This window comes from Pezoporus wallicus, unplaced genomic scaffold (assembly GCF_028554395.1).
Source record: "Pezoporus wallicus isolate ANWC-B61680 ecotype Strahan unplaced genomic scaffold, APGP_CSIRO_Pwel_v1 contig_3710, whole genome shotgun sequence".
Classification (NCBI taxonomy): domain Eukaryota; kingdom Metazoa; phylum Chordata; class Aves; order Psittaciformes; family Psittacidae; genus Pezoporus; species Pezoporus wallicus.
In genome coordinates this window covers 3,913,186-3,928,583 of record NW_026640315.1, presented here as the reverse complement: position 1 = coordinate 3,928,583, position 15,398 = coordinate 3,913,186, and the positions used below count along the sequence as shown (strand labels likewise).

The 15,398-nt window shown below is 49.3% G+C and overlaps 2 protein-coding genes across 5 annotated transcripts in view; both read right to left on the bottom strand.

Annotated features, from left to right (window-relative positions):
- Positions 1 to 15,398, bottom strand: part of AXIN2 (axin 2) — a 49,898-nt gene that overhangs the window by 22,423 nt on the left and 12,077 nt on the right. For 3 of the 4 annotated variants that reach the window (XM_057418595.1, XM_057418593.1, XM_057418596.1), the window contains exon 2: positions 405 to 1,334. In XM_057418595.1, coding sequence (XP_057274578.1) covers positions 405 to 1,228 — 824 coding nt within the window. In that variant the 5' untranslated portion in view covers positions 1,229 to 1,334. Of the gene's footprint in view, positions 1 to 404; positions 1,335 to 1,861; positions 2,019 to 15,398 lie in introns of those variants that run through there. The other variant, XM_057418594.1, reaches the window with a different exon arrangement.
- CEP112 (centrosomal protein 112) overlaps positions 1,242 to 15,398 on the bottom strand; it is a 183,394-nt gene continuing 169,237 nt past the window's right edge. Inside the window, exon 27 of the transcript XR_008973402.1 lies at positions 1,242 to 1,334. The gene's annotated coding sequence lies outside the window, so the exon portion shown is untranslated. The remainder of the gene's footprint in view (positions 1,335 to 15,398) is intronic.

Sequence of the window (15,398 nt, the reverse complement as noted above, 5' to 3'; positions counted from 1 at the left end):
GACCGCACAATTGCTTCCCACATAACCAATGTAGTTAAACACTGGCTGATGGTGGAGTTGGGGAACTAGTAGGTTACATTATTCATGCGTCTATTTGATCCACTCTACTACTGCTCTTAATACGTTTGAAAGTTGAACCAATAATTAACGTATGTCCGGAGGACATAGTTGCTATGAAGTTTTTGATCTATAAGAGAACTGAAAGAGCCAATGGGGCTTAAGAGCACAGGCTCTCACTTTCCTCTGTACAGACACCTTCAAACCCAGCCAACACCCCCCACATTCCGGCGTTTGGAGGCGCGGGGAAGCTCCCAGCCTCCCTGCTAGCTCCCCAGCACTCCATCCCAACACTCTCAGAAGTCCTTAAAGTTAAAACAAAGCACCATTCCCACGGCTTCCCTTACCTGTATCCGTTCTCGATGGTTTCCGTGGCTCTGACATTCGCCGTAACCCTCAGTGTCTTGCTGGATAGTCCCACTACCGAAGGCAAGATTTTGTTCTTAAAGTCTGCACAGCTCCATTCCTCTTCTTCATTCAAGGTCGGGAGATAGCCACAGACCACTTTTAAGCTCCCCAGTCCATTGCTGTTCATGTAAGCAGGATTCTCTCCTCCACTCCTTACATATTCGAGGTATATATCAGAAGTTAAAAACATCTGGTAAGCATTTTCCTCCATCACAGTCTGAATCTCAGTCTGTGCCTGATCAAACATGATAGAATCTATCTGCTGCTTCTTGATGCTATCCCTTATGTAGGTCTTAGTAGCAGGCTTGAGCTGCTTAGAGACGATGCTGTTGTTTTCGATGTACCTTTTGTATATAGCTTTGGCTACTCTTAAAGTTTTGGTATCCTTAAGGTCCATCTGCCTGAAGCCATTGCAGGCAAACCAGAAGTCTAAGGTATCCACACATTTTTCCCTTTCCAGGAAGGTCCGAAAAAGATAGGCACCATCTTGATCTCCCAACAAGGAATGCAAAGATTTGGTCCATCTGGCCAAAGGGGAGTCTGGAGATGCGCTGCCTTCTGGCTCCCCGAGTCCATTCTCATTCCTCCGCGGGGCAGGAGGCACCGGCATGGCCTTGAAGCTTTGGCTTTTGGGGAGGAACGAGCTGGCGAGATGCGGGCATGGTGCCTCTCCTTCCTCCCCCGGGACAGGGGGTCGGGGGGCGTCTTCCCTGAAGCTGGTGCTGGGGTCGGGGAGGTGGGCGAGGAGCACGGCGCTGCTCATGGCTCTGCAGCCCGGTTGGGAGTGGGGCTCCCAGTTCCTCCTGGAGCTGCCTGCCCCTCTGCCTGCCTCTGCCTGGAGTCAGCAGGGGATCCTCTGAGCCTCCTCTCTGCAAAGGGAGGGAGGGGGGAAGAAAGGGGGGGGGGGGGGGGGGAGAAAAAAGGAGTATTGATCTAATCAAAACCAGATCCTCCCAACATCAAAGACAAAAAGTAAACAGGCTTTTCAACTCTTCACAGGCAAAAAAAAAAGAGGAAGGGAGAAGAGGAGCAAGGCAGGGCAGAGCGAGCGCGGCTCCATCGCCAGCCCGATCGCGACTATCGGATCCGCTCCGCTGAACTCCCGGCGCACTTTGAGCGGGGCCGGGGCGGAGGTGGGGGGGGTGCTCAGCGCAGCCCCCCCGTCCAGCAGCGTAGCCCGGCCCTGCCGCGGCATCTGGTTTCCATTCCGCACCCCAAACCCGCGCTCCCTTTGCCCTCCTCCTGCGCGCATGTTGCGCGCCCGAGCAGTACCGCGCTGCTTCCCCCCCCCCCCGCAACGGGAGGGCTTTGGGGGCGCTTCTATGCGGAGACAGATGCTGGAACCGGGACCCCCCCTCCCCAAAACCTCACCGGGGGTGAGGCGCGGGGTCCGTACCTGCGCGCTGCGGGGCATCCCGCGGCCGGAGCCATCACACCCGGCCCCGTAGGAGGGAAATACAGGGAGAGAGGCCGGGAGGGGGGGCGGCCCCCAGCGCAACCGGGCGGCAAAGCACTAATAATGATCAAAAAGACCTGCTCCAGAAATGGCGACGGGCGGGGAGGAGGGAGGTCGGGGCCGCAGCCTGGGGGGGGGGGGGGAAGGAGGGAAAAAGTCCGGAGCGACTTGGATCCTGCGAGCCCTGTGCAACAGCCTCGCCCGCGGAGGCTCCGCAGAGCGCGCAACACCCCCAAAAATCGCTATAATTAACGAAAACCCCCGTGTTTTAAAGAGTTAAAACAGGCCCGAAAAAATAAAGATAAGAAAGAAATGAAGAAGGAGAGGAGCGAGGTGGAACAAACCCCCCAAACACACCGCCTGGCCCGGGGATGCCGCCCCGGCTATCCTCAGTGCGAGGTGTGCACGGGGGGAAGCGCTACCGCGGGAGGTGAAAAGGGGGGGGGGGGTGTCATTATTCGTGAGGAAAACAACTATATTTTCCAGCCTTTGGTTTATTTTTGGGGGCGTTTTGCCCCCTGTTCTCGCCATCCCGGAGCGGTTACGGAGTTGCCAGGACCTTATCAAAGGGAAGCGATCGGCAGCCGCCGCTCCGCCGCCCCCCCCACGCCTTAAAGGGACAGGCGCACCCTTCCGCGCCGATCCGCGCCCTTCCGCGCCCCGCGGCCGCACCGCGCTGCCTCGGCCCCCGGCCAACCTTAGGGCTGCGGGGACGGAGGACAGGGCCAGGCGTGAAAACTTAGCGAAAAGTTCCGATCGGAGAGAGCAAACGGGGCGGGTCCGCGGTTATCATTAATTCTTAATGAATAACCCAAAGCATGGTTTTTGCGCTAATTGAACAATACGTGATTGCCATAGAACCGGCACATCTCCATCTGCAGTTGTGCTCACATCTCCCCTCCATCTGTTTAATATTTAACAGACACGGAATGGAGGGGTTTTAACTTCGCACAAAAGGTTTTAATTAGGGGTTGGCCCCCAAACCTGTCCACCAGATCCAAGGAGGCTCCTGCCCTCCTCCCCATCCTGCTCCGAGGCTGGACACAAGGCTCAGAGGTTCCCTGCTGGTTGGTGGAGCCCACTGTGGCCCCGGCAATGCCCTGCTCCGCCTCCCCAGTGCCCATCCCAGACCTGCAGCTCCATTCCCTTCTTCCCAGAGCCCAGCCTCATGTGCAGGGTTGCAGGGCAGGATGGAGGGTAATGCTACAGCAGGGATAAGGGTGAGCTTTCCAAACCCTGCTTATTCTTACCATGATTACCATTATTAATGTCCAGCCTGCTGTAGAGGCCCCAAATGGATTTTTTCTCATATATCCCTGAGTAAAGACTTTGGGATCAAGCCCCACTCTTGAAAGTACTTCTGTATGAAAGCAGAAAGACCCCATGTGCCAATCCCTGCTCCTCAAGCCCCTGGGCAGGGACCACTGTGGGCAGCACCACCACACCTAAGAAAACCCATGTCTCCCTGCACCCAGGCCTGCAGTTGGGCTCAGCACCCCATGATCCCCCTTTTCCTAGGAAAAATCCGTATTCCCCATGCACACGCCCTGCGGGGGCACACACACTGCCCTGTCCCCCCAGCACCGAGTCAGAGCTGCCCATGCCAGCCCCAAAACACCTCCAGACCCAAGAAATGGAGCTGAGACAGAGCCTGCTCCCACCACTGCACTTCATCCCCATCAGCTCCTCCTTCCTGGCACCCTCCTGTGTCTCCACAATGAGGGGGGACCCCACTGTAAAGCCTAAAGGGACCCCTGCAACCAGTACATCAGGGGAACCCCAATTAGGGTCCCAGGGGCTCAACCTGATCCTGAACAGGAGCACCAAAACCACAGCAACAGCCATAAACCCATCCTTTTCTCTTCCTACCCAAGCCATTGGAAAAGCAACTGGTTTGCAACATCACTAAACACAGTGCTCAGCTTTGCCCTGCGATGAAGAGCTCCCCACTTCTTCCTCTCCTCAGGCCCTACTCAAACCACTGTCTCCACCAAGATGACAGCAAAACACCGCATGTCGCAGTGGCCCTGGATGTGGCAGCCTTTGAAGCTGCGATTTCATCAGCGCCGGGATGGATGAATCCATCTGAGCACCATGCACAGCAGTGAGAAGGCAGCCACACATATTACTGGGTGCCTGGGCTGGACAGCCTGGGCTAATCATACGAAATAACGTGGGTCAATCTGTTGTTGCTGCCCAATTACACATTTTTCAGGCCTGGGAATGGCTACCATTGGGCATGGAGAGCAAACGTGCTGCCAACCCCATGAGCAGAGCAGTAAAAGCCATTTTGAAGCACAACAAGCAGTTAGGTACTATTAGCATTACTAATATATTTGCTGATGATGATGCCAAGTATCGACATGCCACTATGCCAGAGCCATATGAAATGATCCTTCCCTGGGAAAATGCATGGCCAGGGTTCCCTGGACCCCTTGTGATGGTGACAGTGAGAACACCTCCAGCCACCAGAAGCTGGTGGATCACCTCCTGCCTCTTACATCTTGAAGGCGCTTTGAAACAATAATGGCATAGAAAGTTGAGTCCCATTCACTACTACAGCACGGAAAGCAAAGCCATTATAATGGAGGCTGAAAACCTTGGACTTCTCCACTTTGGAAGTAAATCTCATTAAGTGTCATTCATTCTATTTCATAAAAATGTCATTTAACCAACTAGTTTTCTCCAAGTTGTGCAATAAATAACACTGCCCTGCACTGATGCCCTGGGAATGCACCATGCAAGAAGTACTTGTATTAAATACATGCATTAAGTCTCATCCCAGTACTTAATTTACTGCATTATTTGGGATCAGACGTGCAGAGGAGCAGCCCTCCCACAGACCTGTCTAATGCACCATCCTCTTCATGACCATCACCAGAAAGGGATAATTTGGGAATGAAATGAGAGGAGGGCAAGCCCCTGGGGACATGGCTTTGTGTGGAAGTGCCCATGGAGCAGCTTGTCCTCCCAAAGCCACAGTAGCCCTGTTCATCTTCTGTGTGTCCAGTCAGGGAGTCTATTTTCTCTTCCTGCCAACAGGGAAGAGTCACGTAGTGCCTGAGATTTGAAAGCATTCCGATGAAGTAGGCAGGCGGTGGCAGGGACAAGAAGGTCTTCCAGAGCTTTCTTCATCTTTATCAGTTTCTGGAAGTCCTTGTTCGTAGATCTACAGGGAATCTCTGTGTTCAGGTAGCGGCTGCAGTCATCAAGAAAGCAGAGGATCTTTGAATTTCCTTCTGATTTTCCAGTCTAAACTTGAATCTGAATTCCCAGGCTGAACAGAAGGAAAATTAACTATTTATGTTTTGTTTCCTGGCCCTTCTGCATTTTAGATGAAAATACCAGTAAATGGGTGAGAAAATGACTGCAAAAAGCTGTACAAAGTGCTGTCACCCAGCTGTGTGGCCTCACCATGCCACTGCAAAGGCCAAGAGCATCTCCTTGCTGCTGCTGCTCTGCATCACGTTCACAGGCAGCACAAAGAAGCTTGAAGTCAGATTGTGGCATCAAAAAGGAATAATTTTAGATGAAAAGAGACAGTTTGCAGTGAAGGTGCACAATAAAAGAAATGGGTTTTGCTGTTGGTTTTTAGAGCAGATAGTAAAAAAATAGGACAGAAAAATCCATGGAAGCTATTAAGGAGTCAAGTGCCAGGCCAAGAGCATCGCTCTCGGTGACAGATGTGCCAGTGCACACTCATTGGGCTCATAATGCAACACCCCATCTCATCCTAACTGTACACAACAGACCTGGCTCCATCACTGCCTCCTCTGCCCACAGGGCAGGTATTTTGCTGGTGTCTTGCACCAGAAGAGATGTCTCCAGGTTGTTGCTGTCTTGCAGAAAACTGGGTCAAACACCAGTTAAGGCTCTAAGGACCACACCAGGGCTGTTCTGTTCAGCCCTATATGTGGCCCTGAGGAGATGACAGCAGCACAAGGAGCACAATCAGATCTAACAGCCTCAGCAAATAACAGTCATGCCTCAACAGCAGCTTGTGCTGTTCATGAACTACAAGTCCTATACCAGAGATCAAAGCTGGTGTCCTTCACTATGCACAGGGAGACAAAGACCAGGGAAGCACCTTCATGATGAACAATACCACAGTGGTGATGAAGCCAAGAGATGCCACCAAACCCTGGGCAGCCCCTGCTCAGGCCAGAGTCTGCTGCTGCTGCCTGACACTGATTTTAGTGATGCACCTCAAAATCTACCATAAAACACAAGGACATGGATGGAAAATATGAAGGAAAGATGAAACGAGCACGCTGAGCTCCCTTCTCTCTATGCACACCTCTCACCAGCCCCCAAACCTCTCCAGCCTCTCCCTGCTCCATTCTTTTGCTTCCCTTTCCCTGGCCAAGCAAGAGGAGGGCGAGCAGCGCTCTTTTCTCTTCCCACCTTGAAATGCAAAGCCGTGGTGGGCTGAGGTCTCAGGGCCTAGATCATTATCTGGCCAGAAGATTCCTCAGGGATAGGCACGTCCCGAGGAGGACCCACTCAGCAGTAGGACCTGAACCCCAAAGCGGTGTTAGCTGGGGGGTGCCCTCCCCTGCTCTGTCACACACAGAGAGCGGCAGTGCTCACACTGGTGGTCATGTTGATAACAAGATCAAAGGCTGGCAAGGATTTCAACAGGAGTGCTGGGAACAGTCGTCATCAAAATAAGAGGAAGGCCCTTGTATACAGAAGACATGAGAGGTTTGCAACCCACATGTGAACCTTTGAAGTTTGCTGCTTCTTCTTAATATAAACTAGTTTAACATCATTAGTTTAAGAGCTACAAACCCGATCGGCTGTGTAACCTCTCTGTATACAAGCACGGAGTATTATCCACATGCAGACATGCTTTTGCAGTGGAGGGGAAGAAGAAAAAGCACTGCCAGAGATACTCAAAAATAAGAGCCAGAAAACACACAATTAGTTTTATGGGATTTGAAGTTCATTTCCTAAACCGACATACTTTTGTTCCCCAGTATTGCCAGATAAGTCCGATCCATTTTCTCTTCCTCTAATCCTTTTAACATTTCCATTCCCCCCTACAGACTTTTTTGCCTTGATGTTTTGTTCAGCGCACTCCCTGCTATCTGCACACGCTTGGCCAGATTTTTGAGACTTAAAAGGGGCACCGTATCAGCATTAACTGTTCGATGAGGGCTGATAAAACTCACATGAGCACTTTGCTATCTGTTAACATTTCTGAACGGCTTCCTTCACCTGCACCCAACAGGGACTGAAAAGAGGGTGGGGGCAAAAGAAGCAGATGAGGGTATTTATGACCAACTTCCTATGGCTTATTTCTTCCACAACCCCTTCCTCATGATGCATGAAGGAGACATTGCCCTGTCTGCTGGCTTCTTGTTTAAGCAACCAGTAAGAAACCAAGTCTACAAGACACTGGGATGGGAGTAAGGGGCGCATGCACGACAGCCAGAATATGCAGCTATGCTGTATACTCTCTAGTCCGAGCAGCTGAGCTCTTCACTGGCAACACAGAGCCCAGATTGCACCCTTGAAAGTAACACTTAAGTGCTACTGATTTTTTTTTAGTCAAATATGGATTTTTTGGATGGAAAATTGAACACTGCTGTGGCTGCGGGGGACACATGCATGATGCTATGGCAGAGGCACTGAGCGTGGTCCTCTTGTCAGGACCAAGTGATAACTCCTAAGAGAGTCCCATTCAGGTTCACACTCCTCCTTGCTCCATCTCTGCTCACTGCTTCTGCTAGGGATAATATTGATTCTGAGCTTGCTTTGTGCACAGTATACACGTGCCAAGGAGAATCTGACTCTTAAGTGGTTTAATGCCCAGTTTTCATTGGGGTTCTCATCCACTAATCCCATGAGTGCTTATAAAGTGACTATTAGACGCTCCACCATGCAAGAAGTCAAACTTGACGCAACTGCTTGTAGGTGTCCATCACTCTGAGAAGGCCAACCCCCCCTGCTCCTTGCAGAGGTTATGGCAGTTCACTAAAATCATCAACAGATAACATGTCTCTGGCAGCTTGGATCTTTATCTGCTGAATGGGTTCAGATTTAAGGACTTCCTTTTAACTTTGAGATGCTTCAGATCCATCTACACATGCACTCATCCTGCCTACCCTGCGCTCCCCCTTCACCCTTGCCCAGAGGGTGTTTAGCAGCAAGAACCTGGCACGTGAGGTTCAGCAGGAGGATGCAGGGGCGGTGATGGGAGCATCAGTGCGAGCAAGGCCAGATTCCATCCTGCTTTTTCATGGAAACGGGACCTTTTTTTCCATGCCTGCTCAGGGAAGTCCTTTTTGTGCGTGCACAGAGCAGGCAGGGTGTGCTGGCTCCGCTGCTGCAGAGGCTGGACGCTCCTGGAAGAGAACACGGCCAGCTTGGTAACGAGTTGGGCCTGATGGTATCTTGGCACAAGAGCGGAGGAAGTGAAATATATGATGTGTTACTAGCCTGAACTGATGTGATTTGACTCTGCAATATAATCCTTTTTGTTTTCTGGCTGGCTTCTATAGCTGTGTAAAAATGGTTACTTAAAAACCCAACTAAGTATGAAGTGTACTCACTGCAAATCTCAGCAAGGAAAGGAAACCCAAATGTTTTGAGTTTAACTATTAAACATAGTTTCCAGCTAGTGTGCTCAGAATTTGAAATTAAACAAATGAAAGAAACATGTTTCAATGGCTTTATGTAGGCAATAATGTCATTAACAGGAAATAAAGAAATTGGGCTTTGCAGCTGCAAGCATGGAATTTAACCCTTCCTATGCAGCAGGGTGCTTGCTCGGCTGGCACAGTGCATCTGACCCCTGCCTGCTACTGGGTATCCCACACATAGAGCAGGACCCTGAGTATCCCGATCCGCACAGCTCTGCAAGGATGATGATAATGGAAAAAGCAGGAGGAGAGACAACACTTATGAGTGAACAGGCTTTCCTGACTAGTGGAAAACTTTTGGATCTCAAAGTCAAATAAAACTTTTCACATCCAGAGGATAAAAAAAACCCAAACCCTTTATGCACAGTTATTTTTAGGTGCACTGTCAACAGCTGAGTACCCTTAAATTATACCTGTTTTGGTTTGTTTCTGCGTGTCCATTCAATTCTCAGTATCAAGGGGAATGGTGAAGGGTATGAGGCTCCAGCCCTTGTGGTGCTGTCAGGCACAGGATGATGCCTCCACTCTGCCTCTCATAAACTGGGCCAGTACTGAGAATGTAAAAGAAATTATATATATATATATATATATATGTTTATGTATTTAAGGATACCTGTGTTTGCAGGTGTGAAATACAGCCTGGAGAAAGGAGACTTTGCATGGAGAAAGCCTCATCCCCACATTGCTCACTGAGTCCTCAGATGAAGGCCTCCTCCCTCTCTTCCCAACGTGGCTCCAATAAGCTGCCTTTTTTCCTCCTCTGCACACCGAGAGCATTCCTATCATCTTAGTCATGCATGAAGGGTTTCGCTTGGAAATGGCATTATGGAATAGGGCTTCTATCAGTGGAACTGACTATGATCCCTGTTCCCATACCTTGTTGGTTAAATTAAATGAGAACATGGCCACAATCCACGTCTCCCACTGTAGTGAGTCAGGAATGATAGTCATCTCCCAAGAAAACAGGGCATCTGCTGCTCCACACTCCCACCAGGCAGGGAGGATGCTCAGCGAGATGCCCATCACCAGGATAGCACAGCATGGGCAGCAGCAGACACAAAGTGGCACCAGAAACAGCAGTTTCTGAGCACATTTTGTGCAGATCCAGATCTGCAGGTCAGGGCTTGCCTTGGGCATTTGGAACAGATGTTTTAGTGCTGGGTCCCATTTACCCGCCCCGTCTGTGCAACTGATAATAGACTCATTAAAAGCACAACAGAAGTGCTGAAATAACTGCTCATTATTCTAGCCATAACTTTAGACAATAACATAAATTCCATTGATATAACCAACATACCATTGTCCTTTCATTACACAGCCACATACCTAGCATGCAAACGGAGAGAACAGCTTATACTAAATTGATTTCAGTCCATAGAGAATGTAATATCAGTGCAGGCTAAAGCTGAAGTTAACACAGTTAAAAGTATGCAGTTTCCACAAGCTTATACTCACTGACATCTGCTCTTGAAGAGAACACAGATAATGAGACTCTTATGTGATACACCTGACACCAACACTGGAAATGCTGATCTGCCATGCGTGGCTGCAAGGCAAATGACAAAAACCTGTGGGTCAGATACCTGGGGTTAATCAACACTGAGCCCTTGCCTTCAACAGTTGTAATAAAGCCACCGTGCTTCAGGGCCTCTGATGGTTTGGCTTTGCATTCCCAAGCCAGAGAGTTTGGAGCAAGGGAGAACAACTGGAACAAGCCCACTCAGCAGCTGAGAGACTTTATAATACCCTGGACTCAAACTCAGCCCTTTGTCCTGGAGTGCACTGAAAAATAACCGGCCCCACACTTCTTTCTGCTATTACGCAGGAGGAAAGGATGTCACCGATATAAACCTGCTGCATACCACCATAAACCAGTAAGAAATAAACCCCAATGAGTGATTTTTTTTCTTCCTTTTATGACTTTACAGAGGCTGAAGCAGCTGGGGATGTTCTCCCCGACTACTTGGAGGCCCATGGAGCCTTGATAGCAGCCTCAAGTGGCAGCAACCCCTCTGCAGAGGGGCACTGGGATGTGTGTTTTGGTAGCAGGGACAGCCTGTTTCCTTGGGCCACCCCTTCACTGTGAATGCTTCATGAATTAGCTCAAGGAACTCACCCAGTTAAAAATAACCCTCCCCTGCACAAAAAATAGACAAAGAAAGAGGCTATTTATACCCTGGGTCAATTCCTGGGGCTGATTCACCGTGCAGCCCCAGGAAGGGTTGCACTGGGGCAAGCCATAAGGAGCCCCATGGCAAACCCATCGGGGTGACGATGGGCACAGCCCGCTGACACAAGGGGATGACACCCACTGACCTGTGAAACAGCTCAACAGCTACAGGTGACTGTTCTCTTACAACTGCCAGGGGTTGGAGATGGGAGGGCTCTGGGTGTTCCTATAATCCTGATTTCAGTCCATGCGTGTTCAGGGTCTAAATGTATTTTTCATGTTGACCTCACATGGCGCCGCTCCCGGATGAGTCAGGGCTGCTCCTTTAGGTGCTGCTCCCACATTCTTGGGTCTAAATACCTCATGCACAGAGAGCAAAAGGGCCAGCTCCAAACACCCCAAAAGAAATAGATGATTAGCCAAATAGCTTCATAAAACTCAGGGGGAATTATCCATGCTCATCCGCTTCTGCAGACAAGTTTAAATATGGATAAAGATACTTGGAATAATATAGATACATTATTTTTTTTCCCCATGTTGTTTTCTGTTTTGACATCTTTGGGATCATTCAAAGGGAGGTTCAGGCTTTGATCTTCTCTATTGGCAATATTTTTTTCATCTAGGTTTTTATAGTTTGAGAAGAGATGTTACATGCCTGCAACAGAGACTATCAATATGATGTGGGTCTGAACAAAAAACCTGGTGTCAGGTTCTCCATTTGGAGTGTTACCTCAAGCTTTGAAGTTTGTAATGATTCAAAAGCATCTAGAGCTGCTACAAATGTTAATAAAATTAAAGCCATCTGAAAGTGAGGCTTGCATGTGCCTTTGAAAGTAGGTCTGTGATCAGTTATTACCCTCAATTACCTTGTTGTCCACTCTTTTAGCTCGAGGTTAAACTCTTAACACTTTGCTTTGAAGTGGTTATCCTTTTATCTATGACCGGACTGAGGAATTTAAGGGCAATAATCAATGAGAGCTTCATAAGAATAAAGGGGAGACAAGGCAGGGAAAATAGGTGCGAATGTTCCCTTAACGGCTGGCTGGGGGTTTGGAGGGACAAGGAGCTCTGACACGAGCCTCAAAAACACCCCAACAAGCAAAAGGAAAATGATAAAAAACAAAGGAAAGAAAGAGGGGAAAAAGGGGGGAACAAAAGAAAGAAAAAAGGAGCCCCAGCAATTTCCAAATCGCTGCTAAAAATAAAGCAAAAGCACTAATTCAGGGTGGGGCTGGGCGTGGGGAGAGCACCAAGAGGTGAAGCCCTCATCAAAGGCGCAGGACGAGTAATGAGGAGATACGATTAAAGTATTGGCTTAATCATGGCTTTGATGTCTGCCATGGCACCTCACCCTGCCGAGCCCAGCAGGGAGCCAGATGTGTCCCCTGCAATGCCCCCCATCCCAAAGCAAGGGGTCCCTGTGCCAAGCGTTGGCACCAGATGTGCAATTTCCCCCCAGCCCACATAGGATGCATCAGCATTTGAACAACCTGCTCTAATGGAAGGTGTCCCTGCCCATGGCAGGGGGTTGGAATTGGATGAGCTTTAAGGTCCCTTCAGTCCAAACCAGTCTGTGGTTCTATGATCTCTGAAGGACCACACAGAAGGTCCCAAAACCCACCTCAACCATGGGACACAGGAGTCCCCGCTTGAAGGAAGGCAGGCCCAGAGAAAGGGGCTAAAGAATGACCTGTCTTGGTCTTACCCATTCCCTGTCAGCGAGGATGCTGGCGACATCCCTCATCACACCCTACGAGGACTCCAGCGTGTGTCCCAGCGCTACCGCCATGCAAAGCATCCAACCTCCCTCCACTTTCACTCTGTCAGGGGAAAAATTGCTGTAATACTGCTGGCCAATTTCTTTTTTATTATTATTTCTTTTCTAATCCGAGGTGCCTAAAGCGAGGTGTTGAAATGCATGTTGAGCACGCCGAGCCTGGCAGGGGATCAAGTCCAAACGGCCTGGGCTTTCTGAAGTCCTGAGCACAACCTCCACCACCGCCAAGCGAGAGCCGCGTGTGCTCAGCATCTCCGAAAATCACTGCGCGCCGCTTTGATGCGGTGCCAACGTTTGGATCTGAGTGTCTAATTTAAGGTGCTTGGGCTGGAAAATGTTGACAATTATTGTTACTCTAAAATTAAATCAGTGCTTAATTATCAAAATTGATGGTAACTCGGAGTGGCGTTTTCAAAAGAGCCTAAGGGAGTCAGAAGGAGGTTTTTCAAAGGCACTTTAAAGTCTCAAGGCCACATCCACCTCCTTGTACCTGCAGTTTCTTACTGACCGCTCCTGCTTTGGCACCGTATAAGTGATGCTGAGGTCTCTTTACCAACAAGGTACAAGGTGGACCTGAAACCATGAGCGCAGACTAAAGTCTCCAGCCCTCCAAATGCACTTGGCTAATTCACAGTGAAAAATCAATTGGCTTTGGGTGCCTAATTCTCTTATAATCCTTTAGATAATCCCAGCTTTAGGCTTTCAGATACTGAAAAAAAAAACCCAAAACACAATACAAGAAATTTGTGCAAATAGAATAGAAAACAAACATATAGTGCATATAACTTTCAGATACTCTGGACTTCATATGAAATAGGTTGAGGACAATAGCAATAAAATATTGCTCAAGAGAGAATAAAGGCACCGAGACCGTGAAGCCTGAGGCTGAGAACACTGTTTCGTAATTAAGGTAGCCTCCAGACAACGATTGTCATAGGCGGGCATTGCTCAAGGACCCAACCATTATTGCTTTCATTATAACTTTTCAGGAGAGGATCTGTTCCTGGCTTGGCTCCACCTTCACCTAAAGCTCCCACTGGCCCCAGTCACTAACAAGAAGGCGTTGATTGAGAAACGCTAATGACAGGCTCTGCACGATGCAAAGGAGCACGCCCGCGGGAGCCTTGCTCTGCAAGGGGTGGCCATGGAGCGGGCTGGCACCATGGGACCACACCAGAAGGCCTGGTGAAAGAGGTGCCACCAGCCAGGGACATCAAATGCCATGTTGGGGATAAGGAAACCTCCAAAAGCAGTGCAGCGAGATGTGGGATGCTGAGGCTTGCAGGGACAGGAAGGGAACGGCTGGATGCTGAGGCACCCAGGAGGATGCTTGTGCTGCTGCAGCCTGGACTAGATGGTTATTTGCTAGTTAAGTGGGATCCTGCTGGTCTTTGTGCATCAAATCAGTTGAAAAAGGATGGGCAGGAAGAGATTTCTAAAGAAAATTATGCTGACTTAAAAAGAAAAATAAAATAATCCTGATAAACTCTATACTGCAACCAAAGAGCAGCTTTTTAACTACAATACAAATGGGAGCTGTGGTTTGTCTCACACTCTGTGCTGTTGCATAGACTTAGATGCATTTCCCACAAAAGGCTGGGCTTTGTGCTCAGATGAGGAGTACGTGGGGGAGCAGAGGAGCACACGAGTGGCTGGGAAATGGCAGCACAAGGCATCCCTATGGATGGCAACCACTATAAATCACTGCTGCATTTCTGATTTGCATTCTGGGTTTTGGCTAAAATTGGTCAGAATTTCAGCTTTGCATGGAGGGGAAAAAAAAAAAACATGAATTAGAAACTCCTCTGTTTGTAGAAAACCAGATTTCCCACCAAAATCCAGATTTGACTGAAAAAAGTCAATTGGTTGGAATCACACCATCTGGTCCTCAGTGAATTCGATTAGAATCACAGGATTAACTCCCAGCACCTGATGTTACATTGGGCATGACCATGCCTGTCTATGCTTAACTGCTGACCTATCTTCATCATCCAGTAATTAATATGCTGAGGCAAAGTCATGTTCCAACACAGCCTAATTTTCTAATGAAGAAAAGTGCCAAGAAGGCTTAGAAACAAATGAGAACACCCCGAGATGGCTCCTCATACACCAAGCCACTGTGGGCCATTGCTCCTCCACCTCCAGCACCCCACATGCACAAACCCAGGAGGACCAAAGGGAACCTTGTCCTGGCTGATTCCTGCCAAAGCAGAAATCCCAAAGGGTGGCTGAGCCACTCGCTCCTGCTCCAACTGCTCTGATGTTTGGCCAATTATCAGCACCTGGATACGCAGGCAAAGGGAGGTAATGAAGGAAGAAAGGAACACTTTCAAGTTCTTGTTGTGCTCCTGTAGTAACACTGTTAGTCAGCCTGCCCGGAGACGGTCAGGGCACAGCCTGCCTCTTGGGAGCATTCTTTGCTGCTGGAGATGCCAGCGGCTGTGTTGTAGGGAGCACAGGCTCATGCCATGGAAGGCTGAGCCCCATCCCATAGGATAGGGCTGGCTGCAGTGATGTACCCTCTTGCACTATGACTACTAGTTAATTCCCCCCCCCCCCAAGCTCATTATATCAAGGAACAGAGTCAAATACCACACAGAAGATCACAGCCCAGGGGGGCTGTGATTGACCTGGGCAAAAGCTGCACCGGTGCCTGCACCCCAAGAACTGCTTTGGGGGACAAGTCCTATCTCAGGTCCTGCCCCTGACCCAGGCAGACCTTGCAGGGAGAGGACCAGCTTCCTTAATCCTTGACAAAGGGACAAAACAGTGCCACCAACAGTGCCACCAGGTATTCCGAGGAGCCTCAGGACCTCTCTCCTTCACAGCCCCATCACACCTCCCTTTTTGTCCATGAGAGAAGACAGATACCAAGAGAGAGCA